The following is a 24,366-nucleotide window of genomic DNA, read 5'->3' as shown; positions in this document are numbered from 1 at the left end:
CTTTTCTTCATGTGTAGGGCAACCAGGTTGTCTGTGAATATCTTACTACGGTTGAATGCCGGACTGACTATCAATCTCCTGAGCTTGTCTTCCTCACTCGACCGAACCAGCTTCACGGTCACGCGTTTCCTCAGGTTCTCCATAGTCTTACCAAACACCGAGTTGTTCATGAGCTTGTAGAGATTTTTCTCAAAATCACTGGTGGCTTTTTTTCGTAGGTCTGTGTTCATTCTGATGTAAGGCTCCATCCATGGGCTCTGGTCGAACATGAGCACCCTGTGTATTTTGGTCAGCCTCATACCCAACGACAGGTACAGCTGTAGGTTGCGATAGTGAACGATGTACTTGGTCTTATTCATTAAGTTAGGAACGAGTTTTTCAACGTCTGTCACACGCCCACCTAACAAGTTATGTTGGTACTCAGACATCCAGTCTGAGTTAACCCTCATACGTTCGGGGGCCAGGGGGTAGCTGTTGTGCGATGTGTGTAATTCCTTGGTATACTCTAAGTCAACCTCGAGGATATACCCTTTGTTCGAATCTGGTGCAACCCCCATAACATCAACGTGGGGTACCCATTCGAATCCCCCTGTAGGTAGATACTGGCTCATGGCCCAGCCGTACAGGTTGTTTGCGTCGAGGTAGAGAATGTGATTGGTTGGCTTGTTAGGATCGTAACCTTTCACGTATTGATTATTCGCTTTCGCGTATCGTTTGGATGCCATGGAAATCCCACCTCGCAAGCCTTTCTCAATGAATAGGTGCATGTCGTGATCTGTGAGCAATTCCAAATTAACTCCGGTCTTTTTAAGCAAGGCGTCCCACGACAGACCTGGGCTGGTGTAATACCATGCGGGGTCGAGTTTATACTGCTTGAAACACGTCCGCCTAAACGTCTCAAACACGTCGGCTAACAGCAGTACATCTGTCCTCAAGTACAGGTCGTGATAATCACCCAGGTTCTTACAACCCAGTTTATTCCATACGTTAGTCGCGTGCGAGTAATCATCTCGTGAGACGGACGCCTCATTCAGCTTGCTATAAAAGCAGTCAATAGGGGGTAGTCTGGTCTCGGTGAACTTGACCCAACTATCCATGTACTCATAGGGGTACACACCCTTCCTCATAAGCAGGGGTCTAGTCTCGGCGTCTGTGTATCAATCGGTGATAGGGAAGGTATTGTTGGCCTTGACCAGACTGTCGAGTGACGACAGGAGGAACTGAAACGAGTCAATGAACCTAAGTCCGTTTAAGCTGAAGGAGATGTATCTCTCCATGTTGTTGGGGATGCACGTTATATTACCATCGATTTTCGCGATGGCCTGCATGATCAAGTGTGAGTCGTACCCTCTCAAGTTGTGAAAGACAATGGGGATGTTTATTGTCTTAGGGTTGATTTTAAGCTTGAGGTTGCACGCGCTGTGAGCGGCGCCTCTATACTTACCAGTTATGTGGCAGTGATCTCTCACCGAATCACCGTTAAGTGGTGAGTCACACACGTGACAGTTAGTGCTACTAGCGTGAGCTAGCCTGTCGACTCGGGTCATACGCATGGGAGCGATTCTATACAATGCATTCCTAATAATTTTTTCTTCCTCCTGCAAACACTTTAGAAACCTTTCAGCCGCGTCAGGGCCCCTATACACTACCGGAGCTTTCGTTTCCCCGTCACAACGGACGACAATGTATCCAAACGAACAGGCTTTATGCTCGGTGAAGCTACCACTGGGGGAATCCCCACCCACAACTAAGGCTTCGAAGTCGGCGTATATGATATAAGGCACAGACATTTGGTTCTTGTGGTTACTGAATTTTAGGATATTATCACCTTCCTTAGGCATGTCGACTCGTATGGCCGTCTGCCCCACACCTTGACAATCATCCCGGTGGGATTCTAATAAATCAGCTCGGGTGAAGCCATGTAGGCATCGTTCACAGAAGTGGGTCTTTCCTCTGTGTGCCGATTGGTCATACAACAACCTGCTAAAATGTTTTATCCATGTGTAGTGATACTTGTCACCTCGCTGGATCATGAATATATTGATAACTTGGCGATCCTTCACCGGGCTGACCCTGTGTACTATTGTTGTGTTACCTTCGTGCCCAAAGACATTTATAGCCAGATTATTCTGTTTTTCTACTTTAGTGATCTGGGATATAGGGGTGGGTTCATCTATATCATCCCAGTTGAGCCCATCGTTCTGGGGATAGCTAGAAAGCCTATCTGAATGAGTGTCAGCTGGAAATATGACCTGATAGCTAACCTCAGGCAATCGTTTCCTCTATTCTTAACGTTTACTATGGCATGTTTGTTCCTATAGTAGGGAGGCAAGGCTAGGTATGACCCGCCTCTGAACGGCACGTAGTTAGCTATGTCTAGATAGACATTATCGATTTTATCTACAGCCCACCCGGACCCCAAGTGTGTGTAGCGTTCTAGGTATTCTCGTATCTGCTGAAAACTGGTATCGATTGATGCGTCAATGGTCTCTGTATGTGTGACGACCTCTTGTTTACCTCGGAAGTAAGGCTGAACATATTCAGTGACCCCATCCCCAACCTGCTTATCGAGCGACATTTTCACTGTGATCTGAAACTTGATACTTCCTAGGTTATTTAGTTCCTGGTTGACCTTATCAGCTATCAGAGGCTTGATATCTGTAATGTCTATGTTTCTATCAACGTGCATGCGCCAACCTCTCAAATAGTTGCCTACAGCGCGCTCAGTGCGCACGAACTGTAGGTCAATAGCTCTATTCTGTCGTAATAATTCTACAAGCTGTGGTTTTCTCATACGGGAATACCCGCCTAAACCCAAATCGTGTGCCTCGGCTTTCAGTTGTTTTACAGTGGGACGTGCTACGGGGGCATGTGATAACAATGCTGTTAACCCGGCTCTCCCCAGGTTTGAATAACCCGTGTATCCAAGCTGTTTTGCTTGAGCTTTTAATTGTGTTACCGTAGGAGGGGCTTCTAAACCTAGTAATCTCAACAATGCTGACTTCCGCATTCGAGAATACCCGATCACACCTCTCTGTTTTGCAACCCGCTTCAGCTCGCGCACAGTAGTCATAGTGTTTACACCTAAGAGAACCAATGTCTAATTGGTTCACAGTAAAGGGAGGTAACCATTAAGTGGCTGTTTCACGCACTGTTGGATATATTGGAGTCTATCTTGAGCAGTCGCCTACGTTCTTTTATGTAGCCTTTTTTATTCTCGTAGATGAGTTGATGTCTGACTACGTTCGCTCCGTGAGCTTTACATAGACAGTAGTGTCCTTTAACCCCGATACCACACACAGAACACGTGTAGTTAGGACTTCCCATATGGAAACAACAGAACCCCTGATTCCTGCATTTCCTACCACAGGCCTCGGTCTTCCCCATAAGTATGTATTCGCATCGGTATGGAGCGGGTCTCATGTTTACTTATATAGGTATTTTAATTTAATTGCTTAGCAACCAACGCAGTAGCTGCTATACCCAACACTATGAAGCCCAGTTCACGATTCATTTGTCCCTTGGATGGTGTGTAGTACTGAGCGAGTGTGGGTTTATTGAGCGGTTCCAATCGTTTACCAGTTAGTAGGTAGTATTCTTTCATTGCTTCATCGACATCGTTGAATGTTTGAACGGCATGGTTTTCACGCTGGAGTTGTTCGTTAATAAAATCGATCCTCTGGAGGCGTTTTTTAGCGTACTCGGCCTGTGCCTTTTGTAAGTTCTCAGTAGCGAGATCGTGCCGCTTCCTTTCTTCCTGTATTTCAGCCGCGTGATCATCTCGTAGTTTCGAGAAGAGGAAATTACTCCCGGAAAATGCTAGGGCATTCACTAACGCCCCACCGACCATCATAGCTATCGTGGCCATCCCTATATTTATTTCATTATATTATCAGGTATTATCCCTTGTTTTACTAGGATGTCTTTTGTGGCCATCGCCATACCAAGGTTCATTATGAGCATACCCATATCCTGCAGGTTGAAATCTAGCTTGATAGTTGGTTGTTTAAGCACCATTTTAGTCAACCGAGCGTACCCTACTGCTAGACTGGCGACCACTGTGGCGTGGTATGCGTCGTTGACGAACGTTTTCCCCTCAGACATTATGTATATATAAAAATATTTTAAATTATAACATGATATGCGGGTCGACAGTGGGGGTACCCCCCACACCCCCAACAGTGGGGGTTACCACCTCAGGTACCACCTCACGGTGAGGGTTTCCCTCACGTGTATATAACCACGAGATAGCCAAGGCAGCAGTTACGCCTACAGCCAACAACAGTCGGGGGTTGGTCACTTTATGTTGGTTACACCACCGTTTTTTACCGGCAGCTACTCTCTTAGGATTCTTCTGTCTGGTTACTGTTGGGGTCACTTCCCCCACTGGTTCCTGTGAAGGGGTCACTTCCCTCACTGTTGGGGGTGTGGGGGGTACCCCCACTGGGGTTTCCCTCACTGTGGGGGGTATCACCTCGGGAGCAGCATCCATCTATACTATTATTATTATTTTTTCTCTCAAATTGGCAATGCTTTGCCGTGATAATCGCCGCCGTCACTGGAGCCAACAACATACCATATTTGTGGTACAGCCCGCAGCTGATAGAACTCACGGCGTGTTCGATAAAAGGGTCTTTCTCGAGGTCTTCCCACAGGTAAAGTCGGCGCTCTGGTGGAATGGGAAGGAAGTATGACACAATACCGGTGTATATCTGGGTCATAGCCGATCCTATTGTCTTTGTCATTTCTGCTCCGAGCCGGGACTCGTATCTAGCGTACAGCTTATCGATTTCTTCGGCTGACATTTTGTGAATTTTATCCGGAGTGTAGTCTCCAAAGTAATGTTTGGCTTTGCCGCCAACAGCCAACGCCACCAGTTTCTCTCGCTTATCATCAGTGGGGCCTGCCGGCGGCGTGGGGGAGACCCCAAACTGTTCGAGCAATTCCTCACACTCCATCTTATAATATAACAAGTAAGATTTAGTTTTAACTATATAATACCCGATGCAGACAAAACACAGAGAAAAGAAGGTTAAGTTGCACACGACAAACACTTCAAATATCATAGCTATATGCTTAGCTTTAGCTTAGCTTTAGCTTAGCTTTGCTTAGCTTTGCTTTAGCTTAGCTTTGCTTAGCTTTAGCTTTGCTTTAGCTTAGCTTTAGCACACCCTATATGCTACTGGTTGGTCGGTCTTTAGCACGAGCTTAGCGTGTTTAGTTTCAGCGAGTTGTTTCTTCACACGTTCCCGTTCTAATTTGCTCATCACATCGTTCTCTCTCAAACACTCCTCGAACGAATCCCTGTCCTTGCAGTGAAATAAGGCCACCCATCACGTCTGCTCCCTGAGGTCTTTCAACACCGAGTTGAACTTCTGCGTTAGCACCCAGACGCTGTGATTTGCATGCCGGCCGGAGAAGGCCAGGTACGATAGCATGTCTCTCTTTTTTGTTATCTCGCGATTAGCGCTGCAGTCGTCCAGTATAAACAGCGTCGGTTCCCCTTTAAATTTCTCGTGAAGAGCTTTCAACCAGTCCTGCAGGCGTGTTCCAGGGTCGATTTTGTGTACGTCCGGGTCCGTCATCACCCAAGGTCGCGCGTACGTTTTATTCATGCTCAGAGTAGGGCACATGATAACGATGTTATCGAACACATCCTTGTAGTAACCCTCCAACATATCCAACACGAAAACGGTCTTCCCACAGCCAGTCTGCCCGCACACTATGGCGCAGTGTGGGTCAGTGGGTAGTTGTGGGTACCCCCGGGGGGTGTGGGGGTCTCCCCCCCTAGTAGATGGCTTGCACGAATCTCCCATTGTCTATATTAAGTTGCGCGTCCATAATAACGTACAGATATAATTTCAACTTACCAGCGGGTTGAGCCTTCTTAGTAATCTGGATGGTTATCCCTTCGCTGCCGTTATCTATACGGCGCCCGCTACCGTGCAGTTTATCATCATCCATGGATCGCATGTCCAACCATAGGGCGTACTTGGTGGTCAGGTATTCACCGATCTGCACGGAGCCGAGGTCCAGGTCCTTTGTTATGTAGTCCCCCACTGGTAGCTTTTTTATCTCATCCCACTGCTGGTGTGGTCTCATACCATGACTGAACAGCTGGTTGGGCACGCCCTCGATGGTCACTTCCACCTTTTCAATCTCGGGGTTGAAAAACTTCTCGCTGTCCCTCCGGAATGGCTCGTAATCCTCCACGGGGACGACCAGGATACCTTTCATCGATCGCGCCGGCACGTTCAGGTTGATATTCCACACAGTGTCGCTCTTATCTCGCACGACTGATCTATGCCTCAGTACGCGATCGTACAGGATAGCCATCTTCCCAGAGTACTGGCTTTGAACCTGCCTGGCCAGCTCCGGGCTAGTGACCATGTCGAACTCCAGAGAGATGTTGTCTATGGCATAACTGGCCTCATCACCGTTCGGCGTACTCACTACTTTGCTATAGTCGTTAAACGTGAGCTCGTATTCGAGCCTATCACCCAGCGCGGCCTGGTAAAACGGCGCGTGTCCCGTGAGCAACTCGAAGTCGAGCGGCACGCAGAATCGATTCCCGTATGCTCGAGCGATGGCCTTTTCACCGTCCGATAGCTTGTCTAGCTGGTCTGGCGTGAAGGCATACCCTATGCGCGACCGGGTTGATTTGCTGATACCCTGGTACACATCATTGACTCGTTCTCCCTCGCTTTTCCAGAGATCCCCGTAGCAGTGAAACACGTCGCTGTCGTTGATGCTCAGCACCTCGTTACCGCTGATCTTGACGGTCGTTTTCTTGATGATAGCTCGACCCACGTTCCGCACTAGCTCGCGTTTGTCGTTGTCGGAGGTCAACGTGATATTGAACGCCAGTCGAACAGTGCCTGGTACAATGAGGTCATTCTCACCAAGGTTTGGAAATCTAACCAGCAGAGTTTGATTCTGGTCTATCTTGCTGGGATTGTTGGTGATGGTCACCGACTGGCGCACGGCTCTGGCGCCTAGTGGCTCTCTCAATCTTCTGAAAGGATCTAATTTTCTGCCGTACATTGTTATATATAAATAAAATATATTTTAATACTAATGGATGAAGACATACCTATGGATGATATGCGGGGCGATAGTGCCCAGGCATCCGATGAGCAGGAGACCTCATTTACTAGTTTGCCATTGAGCCAAGAACTTTTGGAAACAACGGTAAATGATTATTACAAAAGCTTAAGCAGCTCTAAAAACTACGTTGAACCACAGGGTCGATACTATGATAATTTTTTTATTGATAAAAAGGGTGTTCTACGCCTTACATCTAAACCAGAGGTTTACCTCTTTGACAAGCGCACTAAAAAACCACTGGCCTTGTCAACTCTAGCCAGCCGCCATGGTGGTGTCGAATTTATCCGTGAAAATCTAAACATGCGTAATTACGGTGGTGCAATACCTAAGGCCGTTGAAGAAGATCTGCAAGCTACCAGATCCCACCTCACCACTAGAGATGAAATGACACCACAGCGTGCTACAGAAGCCTCGGACAGCATAGAAAAACTGTTGAGTACCTACTGGGACAAACCGTTACCGGGGTTTGACTTTCCGGTAAGGGAACTGCACGGCTTAGACGAAGCCGTGAAACGCGTACGTGGAGAACTCGTGAACAACATGGGGAAACTGAACGAAATCGACGAGCACATCGCTAGGGAAAAAACCAAACTCAACGAAACTGAAAACGATGAAGCGTCGTATCAATGAACGACTACGCGATTTAGAAGACGAGAGACGTACACGATTGGAATCCGCTTCCTCGAATCGTGAACAGCTTCGATCCCAGATCAGTCGTATTCAGGAAACAATCGATAGAATACTGAACGAGGATACAACTTTAGCCAACAGGATTCGGATATTGTTCCGGGAGCAAGGGATCACCATCGCCAGCATTCTGACTGCATTGGGTTTCATCATATCAACCCTGGTGGTGTCACTGACAGGGGGTACCCCTGTGGGACCTGCCGGCGGCGGGGGAACTCCAAGTGGCGGTGGGGGTGTTAAAGACTGGATAAAAAAACTCGGGGAAGGCCTAGCTAAACTGGCTGGTAAAGCCGCCGAAGCCCTCCCCGGCATCCTGGGTAGCATCGTCTCGTGGTTGTTGGGCGCTCTGGCTAAAACTGCCATGTGGCTCAGTCAAAACATGTGGGCAGCCATCGTCGCCGTGGCGGGTCTGGTGTACGTAGCGGCTAAGAAATTTTTAACCAAATAAGTCCCAAAGCTACCCCAACAACCACCAGGGCCGTTTTACTATCGATGTGATTGGAGGCCTGAATATGGGGGTGTGGGGGGGGTACCTCCACATGAACTTTAGACTCCGGGGGTGGCGCCACTATACCCGTTTCACGTGGTGGGATGTGTGGGATATAGGGGGCGTTAATATCGGGGTTGATACCCAACTTTTGATCCGCCGTGGCTATGACTATTTTGTTGTTATAACCCACCACTTTTTTTACTCTCAGTTGCATATCACTCGGAGCCATGTACAGCCCCACGCCGAACACGTAATTGACTTTCGATCTGGCGTATTCTAACACGTTTTGGTAACGGTCGATGGCCCGCGGGAGATCAACTGGAGAATTGATAGCATCCTCAACGTTGGAAACGAACTGTTTCTGAGCGTTGTAAGCAGTTCCCTTACCTAGGATGTTGGAACGCGTCATCGACTGCGCACCCAACAGCGCCCACACGTACGTTCGAATCGAGTCGTTCAAGCGTATTGTACCAGCACGAGTGAATTCTTTCGATGTTTTTGAGATCATTTTAGTCCAGGCTGTGGCTGCATCAGGATTGATTTGCTTTATACAGCTGACATGGACCTTTTCATTCGTTGTGGGACCTGTAAATGTATGTTTGCTTGGGTTGTATGAACCATCTTTAGAACCGGCATAATATGTTCCGGACCTGTAGAAGTACACGAGAACTATACCGAGACCATGGTTCACACCAGGAAGGCGAAAGTCTTTATTCGTTGGAATCTCAAACTCCCCACAAACACGTTCATAAGCGCGTTTATCATAGGGGTTATTCGTCATACTCCACGCTTTATCTTGGGGAAGAGGAGCACTTATTTCCTTCAATATTCGTCTCGTTTGATAATAAATATGAAACAAAATGACTGCCTTACTCAGTTCGTCTATACCGTAGTCTGGTGTCACACCCGACCCTGTCGTCGCACACCACACAGCAAAGTTGAGTTGGTTCTGCCAAAACTGCATTGGGTTTTGATTCCAGTTTACCACCGCCTGCGCGTTATTAACGGACACGATATAGTTTTCAAAGATATTAATAAAGGTTGTTTTAAACCCCGTACTACCTTCCACCACGATTTTCAAGTGTGCTAAATCCATATTATAATATATAAATTATATATTATAATATGTACATAACACTTCCAGGAATAACGAGCGGTGAGGCCGTTCAGCTGACGCACGCGATCGATAACACGTCAGGTCAACTCGAAGTCGCACTCTGCGATATCACCTACCTATCGCAATGGACTAACATCAACGCCAGCAACAATAAGCTGTTCGTCAGTGGGGCTCGCAGTCAGATAACTGACGGCTACTACAGCGTGTGCTCTCTAAACGACGAGGTCTTCAAACCCCTGGGAGCCGAACTCAAGATGAACGACTCAAACGGTACAGTGGTGTTAATCAACAACGGAAGAACCTCATTGAGGCTCGGCCGACCATTAGCGAGGATACTCGGTATGTCTCCTGACGAGATAAAACCAACAACAACCGTCACAGGCACGAAGTTACCCGACCTAGTACCGTACCGAGAGCTGTACATTCATCTCGGTCAGGTGAGCACAACGTACAACATTCAAGGAGGTCACCCTTCCACTATACTGAGAGCAGTGTCGGTGAAAACTGAGAAATACAACGACGGTAGAACCGAGTCGTTTTCACCACGGCAGTATAAGAGATTAACCCAGGGCAACATATCTGAGCTGATAATATCGGTGTTAGATATAAATCATAATCCTGTAAATATAGGATACCTCAGCTTAACGCTTCATGTAAAATGACCAGCGCACAAGGGCCCGGAGTGAAAAAATGCGTCAATATCGGGATCTCCGACCTCGGAGACACGCGCGGTTTCGACGCTCCCGGAGTAGATGGTAAATCGTACGCCTTGCAACTGAAAAACAACATTTACAAACGCGTTGAAGTCTCCGGTGGAACCCTAAGTGATATAGTAGATACCACAAGAGCAACAGTCAACACTAAGTACTCCCTTGTCAACACCGGTGATAACTGGATAATATACCCATCGTTCGGGGGTAAACTGTTCGACTTAGACGATGTTGAGAGCACTACCGTCGCCCGAAACAAACCATATATGCTCGTCTTCACCGAAGATGACAAGTGGGAGTTGTTACCCGATAACGACTGGTTTCTCAATATTAGGCTCGGCTCCCCTTACGTGTTTACTGATAACAAAGACAACCACCTAAACAAAGTCGTGAACAATGGAACCCTGCTCGTGGCTTATGTCCCAACTCAGAGACCTAGCGTAGTCGTCAGCCCACTCAACACTATGGCAGCCCACATGCTATCGAGTAAACTGACCATACAAAACGTGACATTGCAGTTGGTGTCTGAATTCGAAGGCGTGGTCAAGATACTAGAGAGTCTACCGGCAAACTCAACACTGATGATCAAAGTCTACCTAGGGGAACCATCGGGGAATGATGTCGAGATCGTGAATGGGATCAAACTCGGGTGGGTGAAACGCCACCAGTATCAAGTTTGCAACGTTTACGTGCGGGTGGGTGTTGGAGCCGACACCAGTCTGGAGGGGGTCAACGTGATCGTGGAAAACAAGATATCACTAACCAAGATCTTCCTGCCTGACAACATACACTTCATGGGTATGAAGTTCACCCCTGAATTATTATCAAAAAACCAGTTGGAAATTATATCGTAATAGTATAATAATGACCAGTCATCCCAACACTACGCTTAACGACCTAGGAGATACGGAGGGATTCGATCAGCCTGGTGAGGAAGACGCCTTATATATCCTGCACTTCAAAGACAACGTGTACAGACGGATGTCGTTATCAGATTTTAAAGAGCCCAAATGGCTGCTCAACTTAACACCCACCTCACCTTATATCACATTAAAAGAGGAGTTGGTCTCTAAGATTAGGAACAACGGTATCTGGGCCGGGGATTTCATTCCGGAGAAGGAATTATACATGATAATTATGAATATAAAAAAAAATAGGTTAAAGTCTAGAGCAAAAAATAAATTAACATTTAGCAATAATGATTATAGTATATATCTTGATAGAATATTCTCCCCTTTCACACTCATCATAGAAGTCTTCTTTTATTTAGACAAGGAAAACACCCCAAGAGGACACCAAATTTTACCCGGGGTGTCAATACACTGGCAAACCGAACACTTACGCAAATATTGTCGTATTGTTATACAACAGGATACCACGGGTTCTATAAACCGCTTAATAAGCCTCAGTGGGGTTTTTATTACAACAGGAAATTCTATTAGCCTCTCACCTATCACCCTGAGTAGAAGTCTAGATCTTGTAGACTTCAAATTCATTAATAGACTTTTAACTGAAACCCAATTAAAATATCTTTCAAAATATATATTATAGGATGGGTCTGTACCCAGTCGTAGAGGAAGTAGCGAAGACGCTGGAAACCGTAGATGGGTTCCGCTTGAGGCAGTTATGTGATGTGAAACGTCAACTAGAACAAGACCGTGACACGCGGAAAGCACTATGTAAGAAGTACAATAGAGCTTTCAATATCATGGACGGGGCTGACACTACCCTTATGGCAACCAGCATGGGACTAGGGGCGGCAGGCGTTGGGTTGTTAGCTACCATCGTGGCCGCACCTATAGTGCTAGGTATTGAAATAACAGCTGGGGTGGCAGGGTTGGCAGGGTTGGCGCTTAAGTTAGTATCACGCAGACTGCATCGTAAGGCATTGAAACACGACGAGATCAGGGTTCTGGCCGAAGCAAAGCTCAACACAGTGAGTGAGCGTATTTCCACGGCACTCTCTGACAGTAAGATCTCAGAAGAGGAGTTTCGTTCAATCATCTCTGAACTCACAAAATATAACGGAATGAAACAAGATATTCGGTCCAAGTCTCGTAAGTCTGCTATCAGTGAGGACGAGAAAAAAAAGTACATAGAACAGGGGATACAAAAAGCCCAGCAAGCCTTTATTACGAACACCAAAGTGATCGTAGGCGGTTCACGTTAAACTGTTTCATTGATATAAACGTGACATAGGCCGCCAACTTTTTGTAGTAGGGGTAATAGTAGCGGCCCAACCAAAGCCTTAGTTAGTAAATAAGGCGTTGTAGAGACTTTTTTAAAAAAAAAGTGGGATCCAGATAGGGCCCTAGTGAGGTATCTATACCAGCCGGGGGAACACGAGGGTGATAGCCGTAAGCGGGCCACCGATCCTATATGGTCAGTCAAAACTTACAACATAGATAAAGTGGATATGAAAGCCGACGAACCTAACTTGTACTACTTGAGGGATGGGCCGGGTAGGGGGTTTGTAAGAGAAGAATTATTGATCGTACCGTACGGCACAGTGTTACCTCCTACCAACACACGGTAAACGTGACATAGGCACGCCAACTTTTTTGTAGTAGGGGTAATAGTAGCAAGAGCTAAGGGCCCAACCAAAGCCTTATTTAGTAAATAAGGCTTTGTAGAGACTTTTCTTGAAAGTGGTCCAGAACCCCCATTGTATATACTACTCAAGGTCCTAATCACTCATGCTGGTCTGTTCAAGACGTGCGCATAGACTTTCCACCAAAATACTCCGCAGAGCTTCCGCAAGTCACGTGATAAATCAGGTGAGTTAAGTCAGCGTCGTCGGGGAACTTAACAACCCAGTTGTGTTAGTAGCCTGATTGTGAAGTCTAATTGTAGTCTGAGATGACTTTTCCGTTGATGCGCTTGTATGCCATCGTCCAGATAAAAACCACTGCGTAGCCCCCTAAGGTGTAGATAATTGACGATGGGCTTGGTTATTCGTGTAAATAGCCATGGGGCCGAAGATATTCCAAACGGTAGGACTGTCCATTGGTAATGCTGGCCTTTGAAAAGGATTAGATTCTCAAGTCATTCGAGCTGAGTTAGCAGCCTGATAGTGAAGTCCAACTGTAGACTGAGTTGACTTCTCCCATGATGAGCTTGTATGCCATTCATTGCTGCAAGCCTCCTGATAGGCAACATTAAGTCTGCTGTAGAAGATCTTTATGCCATCTGAACAATCAACTGACGCTGTAAAAACGACATCTCTCCATCGTTGAATATGGAAAGGTCAAATGTAGGCGACTTCCTAACACTGGAAAAATAACATCACATTCTGTGCAGGGCGTTGTCTCTCGAGGACCAATCAGATTGTAGATGTAACGTCACTGGCTTTCTTTACAGGGCGCTGTCTCTCGGGGATCAATCAGATTGTAGACATGACATCACCGGTGTAGCAGATAACTGATCATCGTGAAATCTAGTTCAAACGGTGATACCCTTGCTAGCATTTAGGCTTGTCCGTAAACATGCTGTTTGGCGAACACATGTCTAGAAACTTCCGCCGCTTGAAGCTCGTGTAGACAAATTGTCTTCCAGGTGGATGTGTTGGAATTTTTCCACCGAAGATAATGCCTTCATCTCTTGTGATCAGAGGTGTAGTTTGCAATGGTATGTTGCAGTTATCTCATAGAATCTTCGTGACGTATTCATCATTGAGAATTCCCCGCTTCTTCCAGTTGAATTGAAGACATTCACCCACTGGAGATGGTTGCATGGGAATGTCTGAGGGTGGGAAACTCCAGTCGTTCCGAGCCTGATCTTCAATGTTTACCTCCTGGACGCTCCGGTATTAAACATCTTATCTCTCGCTCTCTGTACTCTGGAGAATTGGGACTTGTTAGTGTAATGCTGACTTGTATGCTCGAGAACCGTTGTCAAAGTGTCGATGGACTTGATCACCATGACCTCTCTAAAGTCTTGGGCAATCATCCTTGCTACCTCTTCAATCTTGTCAAGGGAGTAGGTTCAGTCCCTCAGTAGTTGAGACCAGGTGTACGGACGTAAACTGCTGATCCTTCTTCTGAGTGACGAAACTTGACAGCATCATTCATTCTTCCTTGTTCGCAGGATTGCTGAATTTGTGAAACTTGGATGCTGACTTGAATGCCGTAGATCCTGTAAGTGTTGGGTTAGTTGGCATCCTTGGATGGTGAGACTAAGTCCAGACCATTCATGATCCACGATGAGACTTCTGAGTCTAAAATAGGACTTCCTCCGGTGACAAATCATGATGATGTCTAACTTCGCTCTTCCTAGAGTAAGATGACTTCATAGACTGCTGACGATCCCGACTGTGTGAGTCTGTCCAAAGGGGAGAATGACTGCACACAGTGCCTTCTATGAATAGGGGAGAATGAAGGAGACCTTCTCCGTTGCTGAGTCCATCTACAAGTGCACGTGGGCGTGTGACGTCATTCATCCGAGTATAAATACTCGTGCAAGTGCACTCACACGGTGTGGGTGTATCCTTCTCTGTACTGCGACTCGATGACCGGGACCTGGATCTTCTGGAGTGCGTGCGTGCATGCACCTCTTCTTCATCATCAGGCGTCAGTGCAGGTCTAGATGAATGTTCTCGCTGCTTTGCGATGTGGTGCGAGCATTGACGGCTGTGTTGAAGTGTTGTCTACGATGCCCAAGGTTGCAGTCGACCTGATGTCTAAGGGACGATCTGTCCCCAGAATGATTTCTTCATCAAAGAGGAATGATTCTGCGATGATCTTACAGACGAAGACTTCGACTTCGACTTAGATTTTGTCGCCTGTGACGGCCCTGCCTCAACAAACGGTCTCTTCTGAGTCTTAGGAGGGGACCCGCCTGACCCTGGACACAACCTGCATGAGATTTGGGCGTTAGCCTCGACTATGGCCCTGCATAGGAACTGTACAGTTCCTGACATTATGGCTGGATGCTTCTGGCTGTCCTCTACAGTATTTGCTAGCCATTACTTGCAGGACTTGGCAGTGGAAGATATAGAGGGGCTGCAGTATTTGGAACCATTAGTAGTTACACAGCCCTATAAGGTACGATCTTACTTACCTTGGTCTATAATGGTCTTGTGCTTACATGAAATAATGTACTGTACCCCTCCAGTGGTTAGTACATGACCTGCTACTCTGATTCTGGTTCCAGTGAATCAGTAGTGGTCCAGCTGTGGAATCTTAAGACGCTGACGGTCCTCTGGAGTCCTGCACCACCGTCCTGTCTGTTGTATCCATATACTATAGACCTATAGGTAAGGTAAGTAAAAAATTTGTTAAAATCTAAATATTTTAGATATTTAAATACTTACCTTACCATAGGGCATTCAGTCCCTCACAACGCTGCAGTCATGCAGACTGGTGTGGAAGATTCTCTGCGTCGTAAGCCGCCAGGATGGTCTGCCGTAACCATAAGGCTACTATATTCCTGGTGACTCCCCTCCCTCTAGTTGTCGCAGAAAAAGGCAGGAACAACCTCTTCCTAGTTCCCTGACGAGGACAGGACTTCTTGATATATAATCTGAGAGCCCGAACCGGACAGAGTAACTGCTCTTCACGATCCTCTGGTCCGATGATGGCAGTCAGAGGTGGGGGGGGGGGGGGGGGGGGGGGGAATGGTGAATAAGCTGTCTGGTTGACCTGGCAGCTGGTTCTTCGCCAGGAAATCCCAGAGAAGGCCCAAGTGTGCAGCACCATGTCTGGTCTGTTCTAACCGGACCCTAGTCACATCCAGCGCATGAATTTCGCTAACTCTCGCCGCTGTAGCTAACGCCAGCAGAAACACCGTTTTCCTGGTTTGGTTGACATACGATGCCCTGTTCAGCGGCCCTTAGGGGCGACCTCTCAAGTGCTGTAGCACAACGTTCAGGTCCCATGCTGGCGGCCAGAACTTAACCCTTTGGTCCTCCAGCTTGAATGCCTTCAGCACAGCGACTAGTTCGGGGATCTTTGAGACCTTCCTATCTCCTCTGACAGCTAACACTGAATTCAGTGCTGACAGATAAGTCCCAATAGCACTGCCCCTGAGCTTCCTCCAGCACCACAAATAACGTAAAACTTAACCAGGAACTGGGGAGACGCTAACAGGGGGTCTTGCGACTTCTGGGCACAGAACTTCTCAAATGTAGCCCACTTGTCATCATAGAGTGATCGGGTGGAAGCTCTGTGCACCCAGGCAATGATCTTCGCCACGTGAGATGAATACCCCTTGGCCCTCTAAGTCCTTTGCAAATGGTCCAGACGCATAGATGAAACCACGCCAGGTGCAGTGTCCGACTGTGGGGATGGCGCAGCAACTGATCCCACTCTGGAAGCTGGAACAGATCTCTTTCTGCGAGGCGGCTAAATTTTGGGAACCATGTCTGCCAGGGCTCAACCAAAAGCAGACGGATACTCCCCGTGAGCATGAGTTTCGCCACTACCGCTGGTACTGGTACTGGCGGCGGGGACGCGTATGCATGCAGTCCTTTCCAAGACATCAGCAGAGCGTTGACCGCCCAAGCTGCAGTATTGGAGACACTTACACTGGAAGCTAAGTGTTGAAGTTCGTGGCAAATAGGTCTATCAGCGGGCGCCTGTGATCCTGACATATGAGCCAAAATATCTCTGGGTGAAGCATGCACTTGGTCGGGGATGGCTTCCCTGGTCGAGAGAGAGCATCGGCTAGGACGTTTCTGCAACATGGGATATGACAAACTCTGGCCTTGATGTCGTTTGTGTCTAGGATGCTGGCTAGGCGGAACATCTGAGAATCAGCAGGTTGGAGTGGCGTAGCATTGACGCCCAGTGGCTTACAGCTAGAATCACTGCTTCCAGCGCGAGATTGTTGATGTGCCAGTTTTCTTCTGTGTCAGACCAAAGCCCCAAGGCTGTACGATCGTTTAGGTGCGCACCCAACCCTGGAGTGACGCGTCGACAAATAATTTGTGGTCCTGCACAAACCTGGTCAAACTAACTCTGTCGCAGGCGTTCGACTCGATTGTTCACCAGCGTAGGTATTGGTGCAGATGTACCGGAAGCAGCAGGCGCGTCGTAACATAGTCTGCCTGTATGTACAGGAGGAGGTACCCCTGTAACAGACATAGCATCAGGCACCCACTGTGTGTTACGTCCTGCGTCAACGTCAGTAGGCCAACAGAGACTGCCACTCTCTGAGAAGCAACGGCTCTGACTGTCCCCTCGCTACGAACTGAGAAATCTTCTCCCATCGGTTGAGGGGGATCTCAACATGGTCGTACTGTGTCTGGAACAGGCCCCCGATAAACCCCAACTCCTGCGTGGGATGCAACTGCGACTTTTCCCGGTTGATTATCCACCCTAACTGCTCTAGGCGATGGATGGCAAAGTCTAGCTGTCTCCGTAGCAACTGAGGTTCGAATTGGTTGAGCAGGCAATCATCTATGTCGAACTCTATCTGCCTGAGATGAAGAAAACGATTGATGGGTGTCGTGAATCTGGTAAATAGCCACGGGGCCGTGGAAATGCCAAATGGCAGGACTCACCACTGGTAATGTCGACCCTCGAATACAAACCTCAGAAACTACCTGTGAGCTGGGTAGATGGGGACGTGCAGATACGCCTCCTGTATATCGAGAATGCACAGCCACGTTCCTGGGACCAACTTGAGATGCAGCTGTTCCAGAGATACCATCTTGAAGTGAGGAGGCTCCATCAAGTAACGATCATTGAACGCTGCCATGTTGTGAATCACGCCTAGTTTGTCGGTGTCTTTCTTGGGAATGAGGAAGACCGGAGAGTAGAACCCTGGCGAGATGTGTGGGTATAGCACTTCCTCAATGGCACACTTTCCTAACAACACCTCGATGTTGTCCGCCAACAACTGATGCTGACACCCCTGTATATTTTCGTTATTGCACACTTGTCGGCTACCTCGTAAGAGACATGGTAGCATGTCTCCTATTTTCGTTGTTGCCTCCATAATTTTTACCGGATCGGTGTTATTTGTCAGCGGATTGTTTCTATTCTAGTTATTTAGTGTAAATTTTGCAGGAAGAGTTTAAACAGGGTCTTATTAGAACTCCTTTCTCCTCACAGGTATCCGTATCATGACAGTCGTCAATTGCGAGGTAGCCATTCAAGATTCAATAGCAATTTCACTCCGTCAGATCTCCTACTAAGCCAAGCTTGAGGTAATATGCTATAGACCTATGGTAAGGTAAGAAAAAATTTACGTCTGTTTCTTTTAGACGGGAGCTTCAAGGGATTTCAGGTGTTCCACTACCTTTGCAAGGAAGAGGAGATAAGCAGTTTAGCATGAGTCAGGATAAGGATAATTCATGAAATTTACAATGAAAAATGCATCTGGCATATGTCATAAACTAGCAATGGTGGTCTATCAAGAATAAAATTGGATGACATTATGCAGTGATTGATATTGAGAATAATGCACATACCGTCAAGGTACAGTGACATGTTCTCAAGCCAGTCTCCAAGTCTGACGACCCCTCCATTTAGTCCCCTCTAACTGTTGCTGGGGACTTATCTAACATGCAATCCCAATGTCAACTGAGGTGGGTGTGGGATTATGGATTTAAGCTGATTTCAGAAATATTCCAGCAACATCATGGAAGGGACATGAGAAAAAAAGCAGCAAGTATGGTTTTACACTTCTTTCACCAATATTTCAGAAATATGATGGCAAACCATGTGATAAGCAAACCACTTTGGTTACCCTGACACCTAAGAACGAGAATCATGTTTTGTACTATTGTCAGGACACAGCAGGTCAAAGGGTGGACATGTTAATGCCTAGGCATCAAAAGTTGACTGTAAATGATTCATTCACCTTACCTGCAGAAACTGTGTTGATGGCAGCCTCCTGGCCTATGATCTGTTCCTTGAGCCGCAGTTCCAAGGGGAAGCGTCTCCTCTCTTCAGCTTCCCTCTCGGCCTTCATCTTGTTGTACTGATTACATGTCAATACAGATGGTGAATTTGAGAACACTATATCATGTCACCCCACAGGTCTCTCTAATGCTCCAAGCCAATGACAAATGGAAGGCCAATTGAGACAAAATTGAAAATCTTTTTTTCAAACTATCAATTGTTTATGTATAATACTTATCCAAATTCACATAATGAACTTTCTCCAGTTCTCTCAACTCAGCTGTTACTACTGTCACTTGCAGCAGACTTGGTTCCAAATATTATCCTCTGAGCATGATTTAGTTGAATCCAACCATCCTATATTTACAGTTTGATTTGGACAAGAGTATATGAATGGAGGTTCTTCTAGTGAAAGTAACGATTCAAATCACCTGCTGTTGAAACATGTTGTGTTTAAGTAACAAAGCATTATCATAATCATGAGCAGGGTCGATTTGCTCTCATTAGAATGTCAATGTTCACCAGGCAATGGTTTTGTGTGACTGTGTCATATGACTGCTTTGCATGACGGAATTATGTGACTGTGGGAGGTGACTGTGTTATGTGATTGTGTCATGTGACTGCCTACCTTCAGTTTGTACTCCTCCAGTAGGTGCTTCATGTCCGGGCGACGCACATAGTCTAAGGGGCAGTGTCCTACAACATTCTCCATCACTGGATCTGCTCCTGAACACAAACAAATCAGTTGAGGTGTCGTCAGTGTCACTACGTTACAGCGGAGTTTGTTTGAACTATAATAAACTGTAAAACCAATATTTGTCTACAATTCACAGTCTTATAATTCTTTGACCAGAGACAAGAATCATCAGAGGATGACATATCTGCCAAATTTATTCTGATTTCTGAGCTTATCAAGAGGCATATCCTCATAGTCCTTCAGCACTTCAATGTTATTGTTTGCCTATTTAAAGAAGTCACTTCAATAGCATTGTCTGTCTCCTAATCCCAAAAGATAACGTAACTGTTTCTGTTTCGTTTTCATTCAGTAAGTAGCATAACCACTTCAAAATCATTGCCTACCTGCTTCAAGAGGGAAAGAAACCACTTCAATGTCATTGCCTACCTGCTTCAAGATGTAAAGAAACCACTTCTATGTCATTGTCTACCTGCCTCAAGAGGTAAAGAAACCACTTCTGTCAGTGCCTAGCTGCTTCAAGAGGTAAAGAAACCACTTCTATGTCATTGCCTACCTGCTTCAAGAGGTAAAGAAACCACTTCAATGTCATTGCCTGCCTGCTTCAAGAGGGAAAGAAACCACTTCAATGTCATTGCCTGCCTGCTTCAAGAGGTAAAGAAACCACTTCAATGTCATTGCCTGCCTGCTTCAAGAGGTAAAGAAACCACTTTTATGTCATTGCCTGCCTGCTTCAAGAGGTAAAGAAACCACTTCAATGTCATTGCCTGCCTGCTTCAAGAGGGAAAGAAACCACTTCAATGTCATTGCCTGCCTGCTTCAAGAGGTAAAGACACCACTTCAATGTCATTGCCTGCCTGCTTCAAGAGGTGAAGAAACCACTCCAATGTCAATGCCTACCTGCTTCATGAGGTAAAGAAACCACTTCAATGCCATTGCCAACCTGCTTCAAGGAGAAAACACTTAAATGTCATTGCCTACCTGCTTCAAGAGGTAAAGAAACCAATTCAGTGTCATTGCCTAAATGCTTCATGAAGTAAAGAAACCACTTCAATGTCATTGCCTACCTGCTTCATGAGGTGAAGAAACCACTTCAATGTCATTGCCAACCTGCTTCAAGAAGAAACCACTTCAATTTCATTGCCTACCTGCTTCAAGAGGTAAAGAAACCAATTCAGTGTCATTGCCTAAATGCTTCATGAAGTAAAGAAACCACCTCATAGTCTACCTGCTTCAAGAAGTAAAGAAACCATTTCAATGTCACAGCCTTCCTGCTCCATGAAGTAAAGAAACCACTTCATATTCTACCTGCTTCAAGAAGTAAAGAAACCACTTCTGTGTCATCAGCCAGTACAGCATAGTGTAGAGCAGTGCAGCCCTTGAAGTTGGCTCGGATGTTGAGTCGGTTAGAAAACTCCTCCTCTCTTTCCAGATGCACTGAAACAATGCAAGTGTTATATACAGAACCCTACTGACTAGATACAGGACTTTCCTCTGAGCTGTATGTTTAAGAAACCACCACATACCTTATTCCTTATAGCTAATGACCTGGAGCTTTCCTTGTTAGACACTGATGTACAAAACATGCTCAAGTCACGGTATTGATGTTCAGGCAAAATAATTGTAAGTCATGACATGATGATCACTGAGTAAGTGAGCGTGGATGGTTTTATACTACTTTCTGCAATGTTTGATACACCGTGTATGGAAAATCCAAACCTGAATGCTGGTATACAGACAGCACTTTAACCACTGGAGTAACCACTGCTCAGTGAGATGAGGCATACTTTTACTTTAATCATTTCCTTGTTCACATGCAGATACAGGTGCTGATTGCTTCCCCTACCCTGCAGACTGTTGAGTTTCTTCTCCCGCGCCATCTGTCCCACATTGCTGAAGTCGTCCCCTAAGTTGGGATCAGCTCCTGCTTCCAGTAGAACTCTGACTGCTCTGGAGAAGACAGCATATCGTAATATCATCATCACACGTAACTCTGTATAAATCATGCAGTAGCACTACAGTTGTTCCTCTTGTTCTGATGGTGAAAAAACTTCAAGTTTCATTACATTTTCAGAAATCTGTTTCAGTTTTCAGCTTATCAATAGTGTTGAAACAGTGGTATAAACTGTTTATAGTTACTGCAGTGGTATATGCTGAGTTGGCACTCATAGGTTCAGTGTGAGAAATGAATTTGCATACACAGATTATATTGAAAATCGCACTGTTAACTTACTCTTTATGCTTGTTCATTGCAGCAACATGGAGAGCTGTCCAACCCAGAGGGTGACGAGTATTTACATCCACTCCCAACTTTATCAGCCTGCATGATAACAAGAATTGACGATAAACTTTTTGTTAAAAGTATGTCAAAATCATGAATGGTAAGGATGTAATGATTACAACAATTCCTAGTACTTAGACAAAGGAAAAAGCTTAAAACCCCTTGCTGATATTCAGCAACATAATACGGTCGCTAAGGTCAGGATTCCATGGAAACAAACTCATATTTATATCACGGAAACAATCTCATCTTTCCATGCTTACCTTGTCTAGTCTGGTTACATTCTCAAGGTCTGATGTTATTTGATATTTCATATGTACAATATGGCATAGCATAATTTCCCTCACACTTTTGGTTATCTTTACTTAATATATTTAATGTGATGTCACCTCACATAAAAAACGACTATTTAGAATTAAATATAAACTCATCTTATGAACTTGACATCATACATATTCATATGTCCATGTAAAATGAGGGGAAGAAGTAACAGCTGTATTAAGACTCTAGGAGAAGGCTTTTATTTGAAAATAACCCATCTATTCTTAGGCAAGAATGACTGAAAAAAAACTGGGGTTATGGGAGGATATCTTTCCACATTCTGGCTAGGGTACATTTCTCGATACAAAATGTACCTAGGGGACAGCTCTGTTCTACCTGTGCCCATAACCACGATAGCAACCTCTTTAATTGGGCTGAAGGGGTCGTTGTTGACAAGGGCACTACAGAAATGTACCCCAGGTACCTATCTGAAAACAGAAATGTACCCCAGCCGAAGAAGTACAGAAACATACCCATACCCTAAACGGCAGACTAGTCCAGGTTTCTCAAGCCAAAACTGAAACCGGTTTGTGGTGTTGTTCCAGATTGCCTGACTTCCTGGGCATCAAAAATAATTTTTTTCGCTTTGTATTTTAACACAATCGCATATGGAGCTGTTATTTTACAACTAACAACTGAACAAAGGCATATTGTTGTTCCTGACGAACATGATGATTTTTTTCCATGGTTTAAAAGGCAGCAATAAAAGTACATCTTAGAGAAACCGGTTCAGTGCTGATCACGATGAATGTGATCGTCCTAGGGTATGATTCTGTACATTTACATTGGCTAGAGTACGCTTCTGTATACAGAAAGGTACCTGGAGTACATTTCTGTAGTACCTGTGCCAACAACGACCCTGTAAGCTTTAGTTGGCCCCATTCAGCTCAATCTGGAACAAAATATTTACCTTTCCATTTCTCGTACATTGTTGAGGTGAGCTGCATTGAGAAACTTCTCATCTGAAAACAGATCAAACAAATCTTATCTTTCAATAAGTCTGATCCCTCAGATTAACTTTTCTAGATCCAGCAGGTAGGCTACTAGCCTATCACTGTATCAGGTGAGAGTCTGTGGTTCTAAATGGACTAAAAAACTCATCGATTGAGCTCAACTTTGAGAGACAGTCAAAGTCAAATTAAGTTTCACTTTACTGCACCCTAAACCATGTACAGTCACAATACTGACCCCACAACAAGGGCTGATTTAATCATGTAGCCACAAGTTCCATGGAGCCAGGAGATTGCATCAGAAAGTGTATTAAACTTAAAGGTCGCTACTAAAACATTTCGGGCGACAAGTTTTAGCAATATACAACATAAATAACAGTGGATGGTGCATCAGTGCAGATTAACACCTACTTTTATCATCGGCGAGGCAAAACGCTATTGTACCATAGATAACACACCCAAAGCCCACAGAGCCAAATGTTGTCAGTTTCGACGGCTGACCAGTTCTACAAATAGCAATGACAGGCTTGATAGATGCACGTAGTTTGTAGTTTAAACTTCTGAAACGCGGTTTAACTGGTGGGTTGTCAATGCACGATCTGTTTTTCGCACTACTGGATATGTAAAATATTCCTCGTCTGCACAACTGTAAGAGCTGTCTGCTCGTCCAAGCCATGCTTGACGAAAACGTTTTCTTAGTAATATTTGCTTATAAATATATTACAGCATTAACATATATTCTTCATTTCCAAGTACATTCTTGTTATCCTTTACAGCAATACTAATCTAAATGCACTATACTGTAGTATGCCGTAGATGATGTGTTAATACTTTCACCGAAAAGCTCAATTACTACACAGTCCTTTATTAAATTACCTTCATATGTTACATTACATTTTGTAGTTGGAAAGAATATAGTATACAATGAAACTCCGAACAGGGTCACCAAATGATAACCCTGACACAGAGTTTGCATTACACTCGTCTTTCTATTAGCATAACGCATTGTTTAATATAAACAACGAATACACGCAATGGCATGCTTTTAATGTTTGATTACAGGAACATGTAACACAGAACAACTTAAACCATCTCAGAGGGATGTAAACAAGCGCACGTGATACCAGCGGCAATGGGCACATCCTCTTGCAATTTTCATATGT

General features: G+C 45.5%; 1 protein-coding gene across 2 annotated transcripts in view; it reads right to left on the bottom strand.

The window, feature by feature from the left end:
* LOC137274565 (mitochondrial disaggregase-like) overlaps positions 1–23,900 on the bottom strand; it is a 35,246-nt gene extending 11,346 nt beyond the window's left edge. For both annotated transcript variants that reach the window (XM_067807823.1, XM_067807824.1), the window contains exons 1-7: positions 23,615–23,900; positions 23,164–23,215; positions 21,885–21,971; positions 21,498–21,601; positions 20,960–21,088; positions 19,586–19,683; positions 18,922–19,036 (exon numbers count right to left, since the gene is read on the bottom strand). In XM_067807823.1, the coding sequence (XP_067663924.1) occupies positions 18,922–19,036; positions 19,586–19,683; positions 20,960–21,088; positions 21,498–21,601; positions 21,885–21,971; positions 23,164–23,215; positions 23,615–23,879 (850 nt within the window). In that variant the 5' untranslated portion in view covers positions 23,880–23,900. The remainder of the gene's footprint in view (positions 1–18,921; positions 19,037–19,585; positions 19,684–20,959; positions 21,089–21,497; positions 21,602–21,884; positions 21,972–23,163; positions 23,216–23,614) is intronic.
* Positions 23,901–24,366: the final 466 nt, after the last annotated feature.

The sequence above is a fragment of the Haliotis asinina genome, chromosome 2 (genome assembly GCF_037392515.1).
Source record: "Haliotis asinina isolate JCU_RB_2024 chromosome 2, JCU_Hal_asi_v2, whole genome shotgun sequence".
NCBI classification, from domain to species: Eukaryota; Metazoa; Mollusca; class Gastropoda; order Lepetellida; family Haliotidae; genus Haliotis; species Haliotis asinina.
The sequence above is the reverse complement of the archived record's forward strand: the minus strand, read 5'-3'. Positions and strand labels throughout refer to the sequence as shown.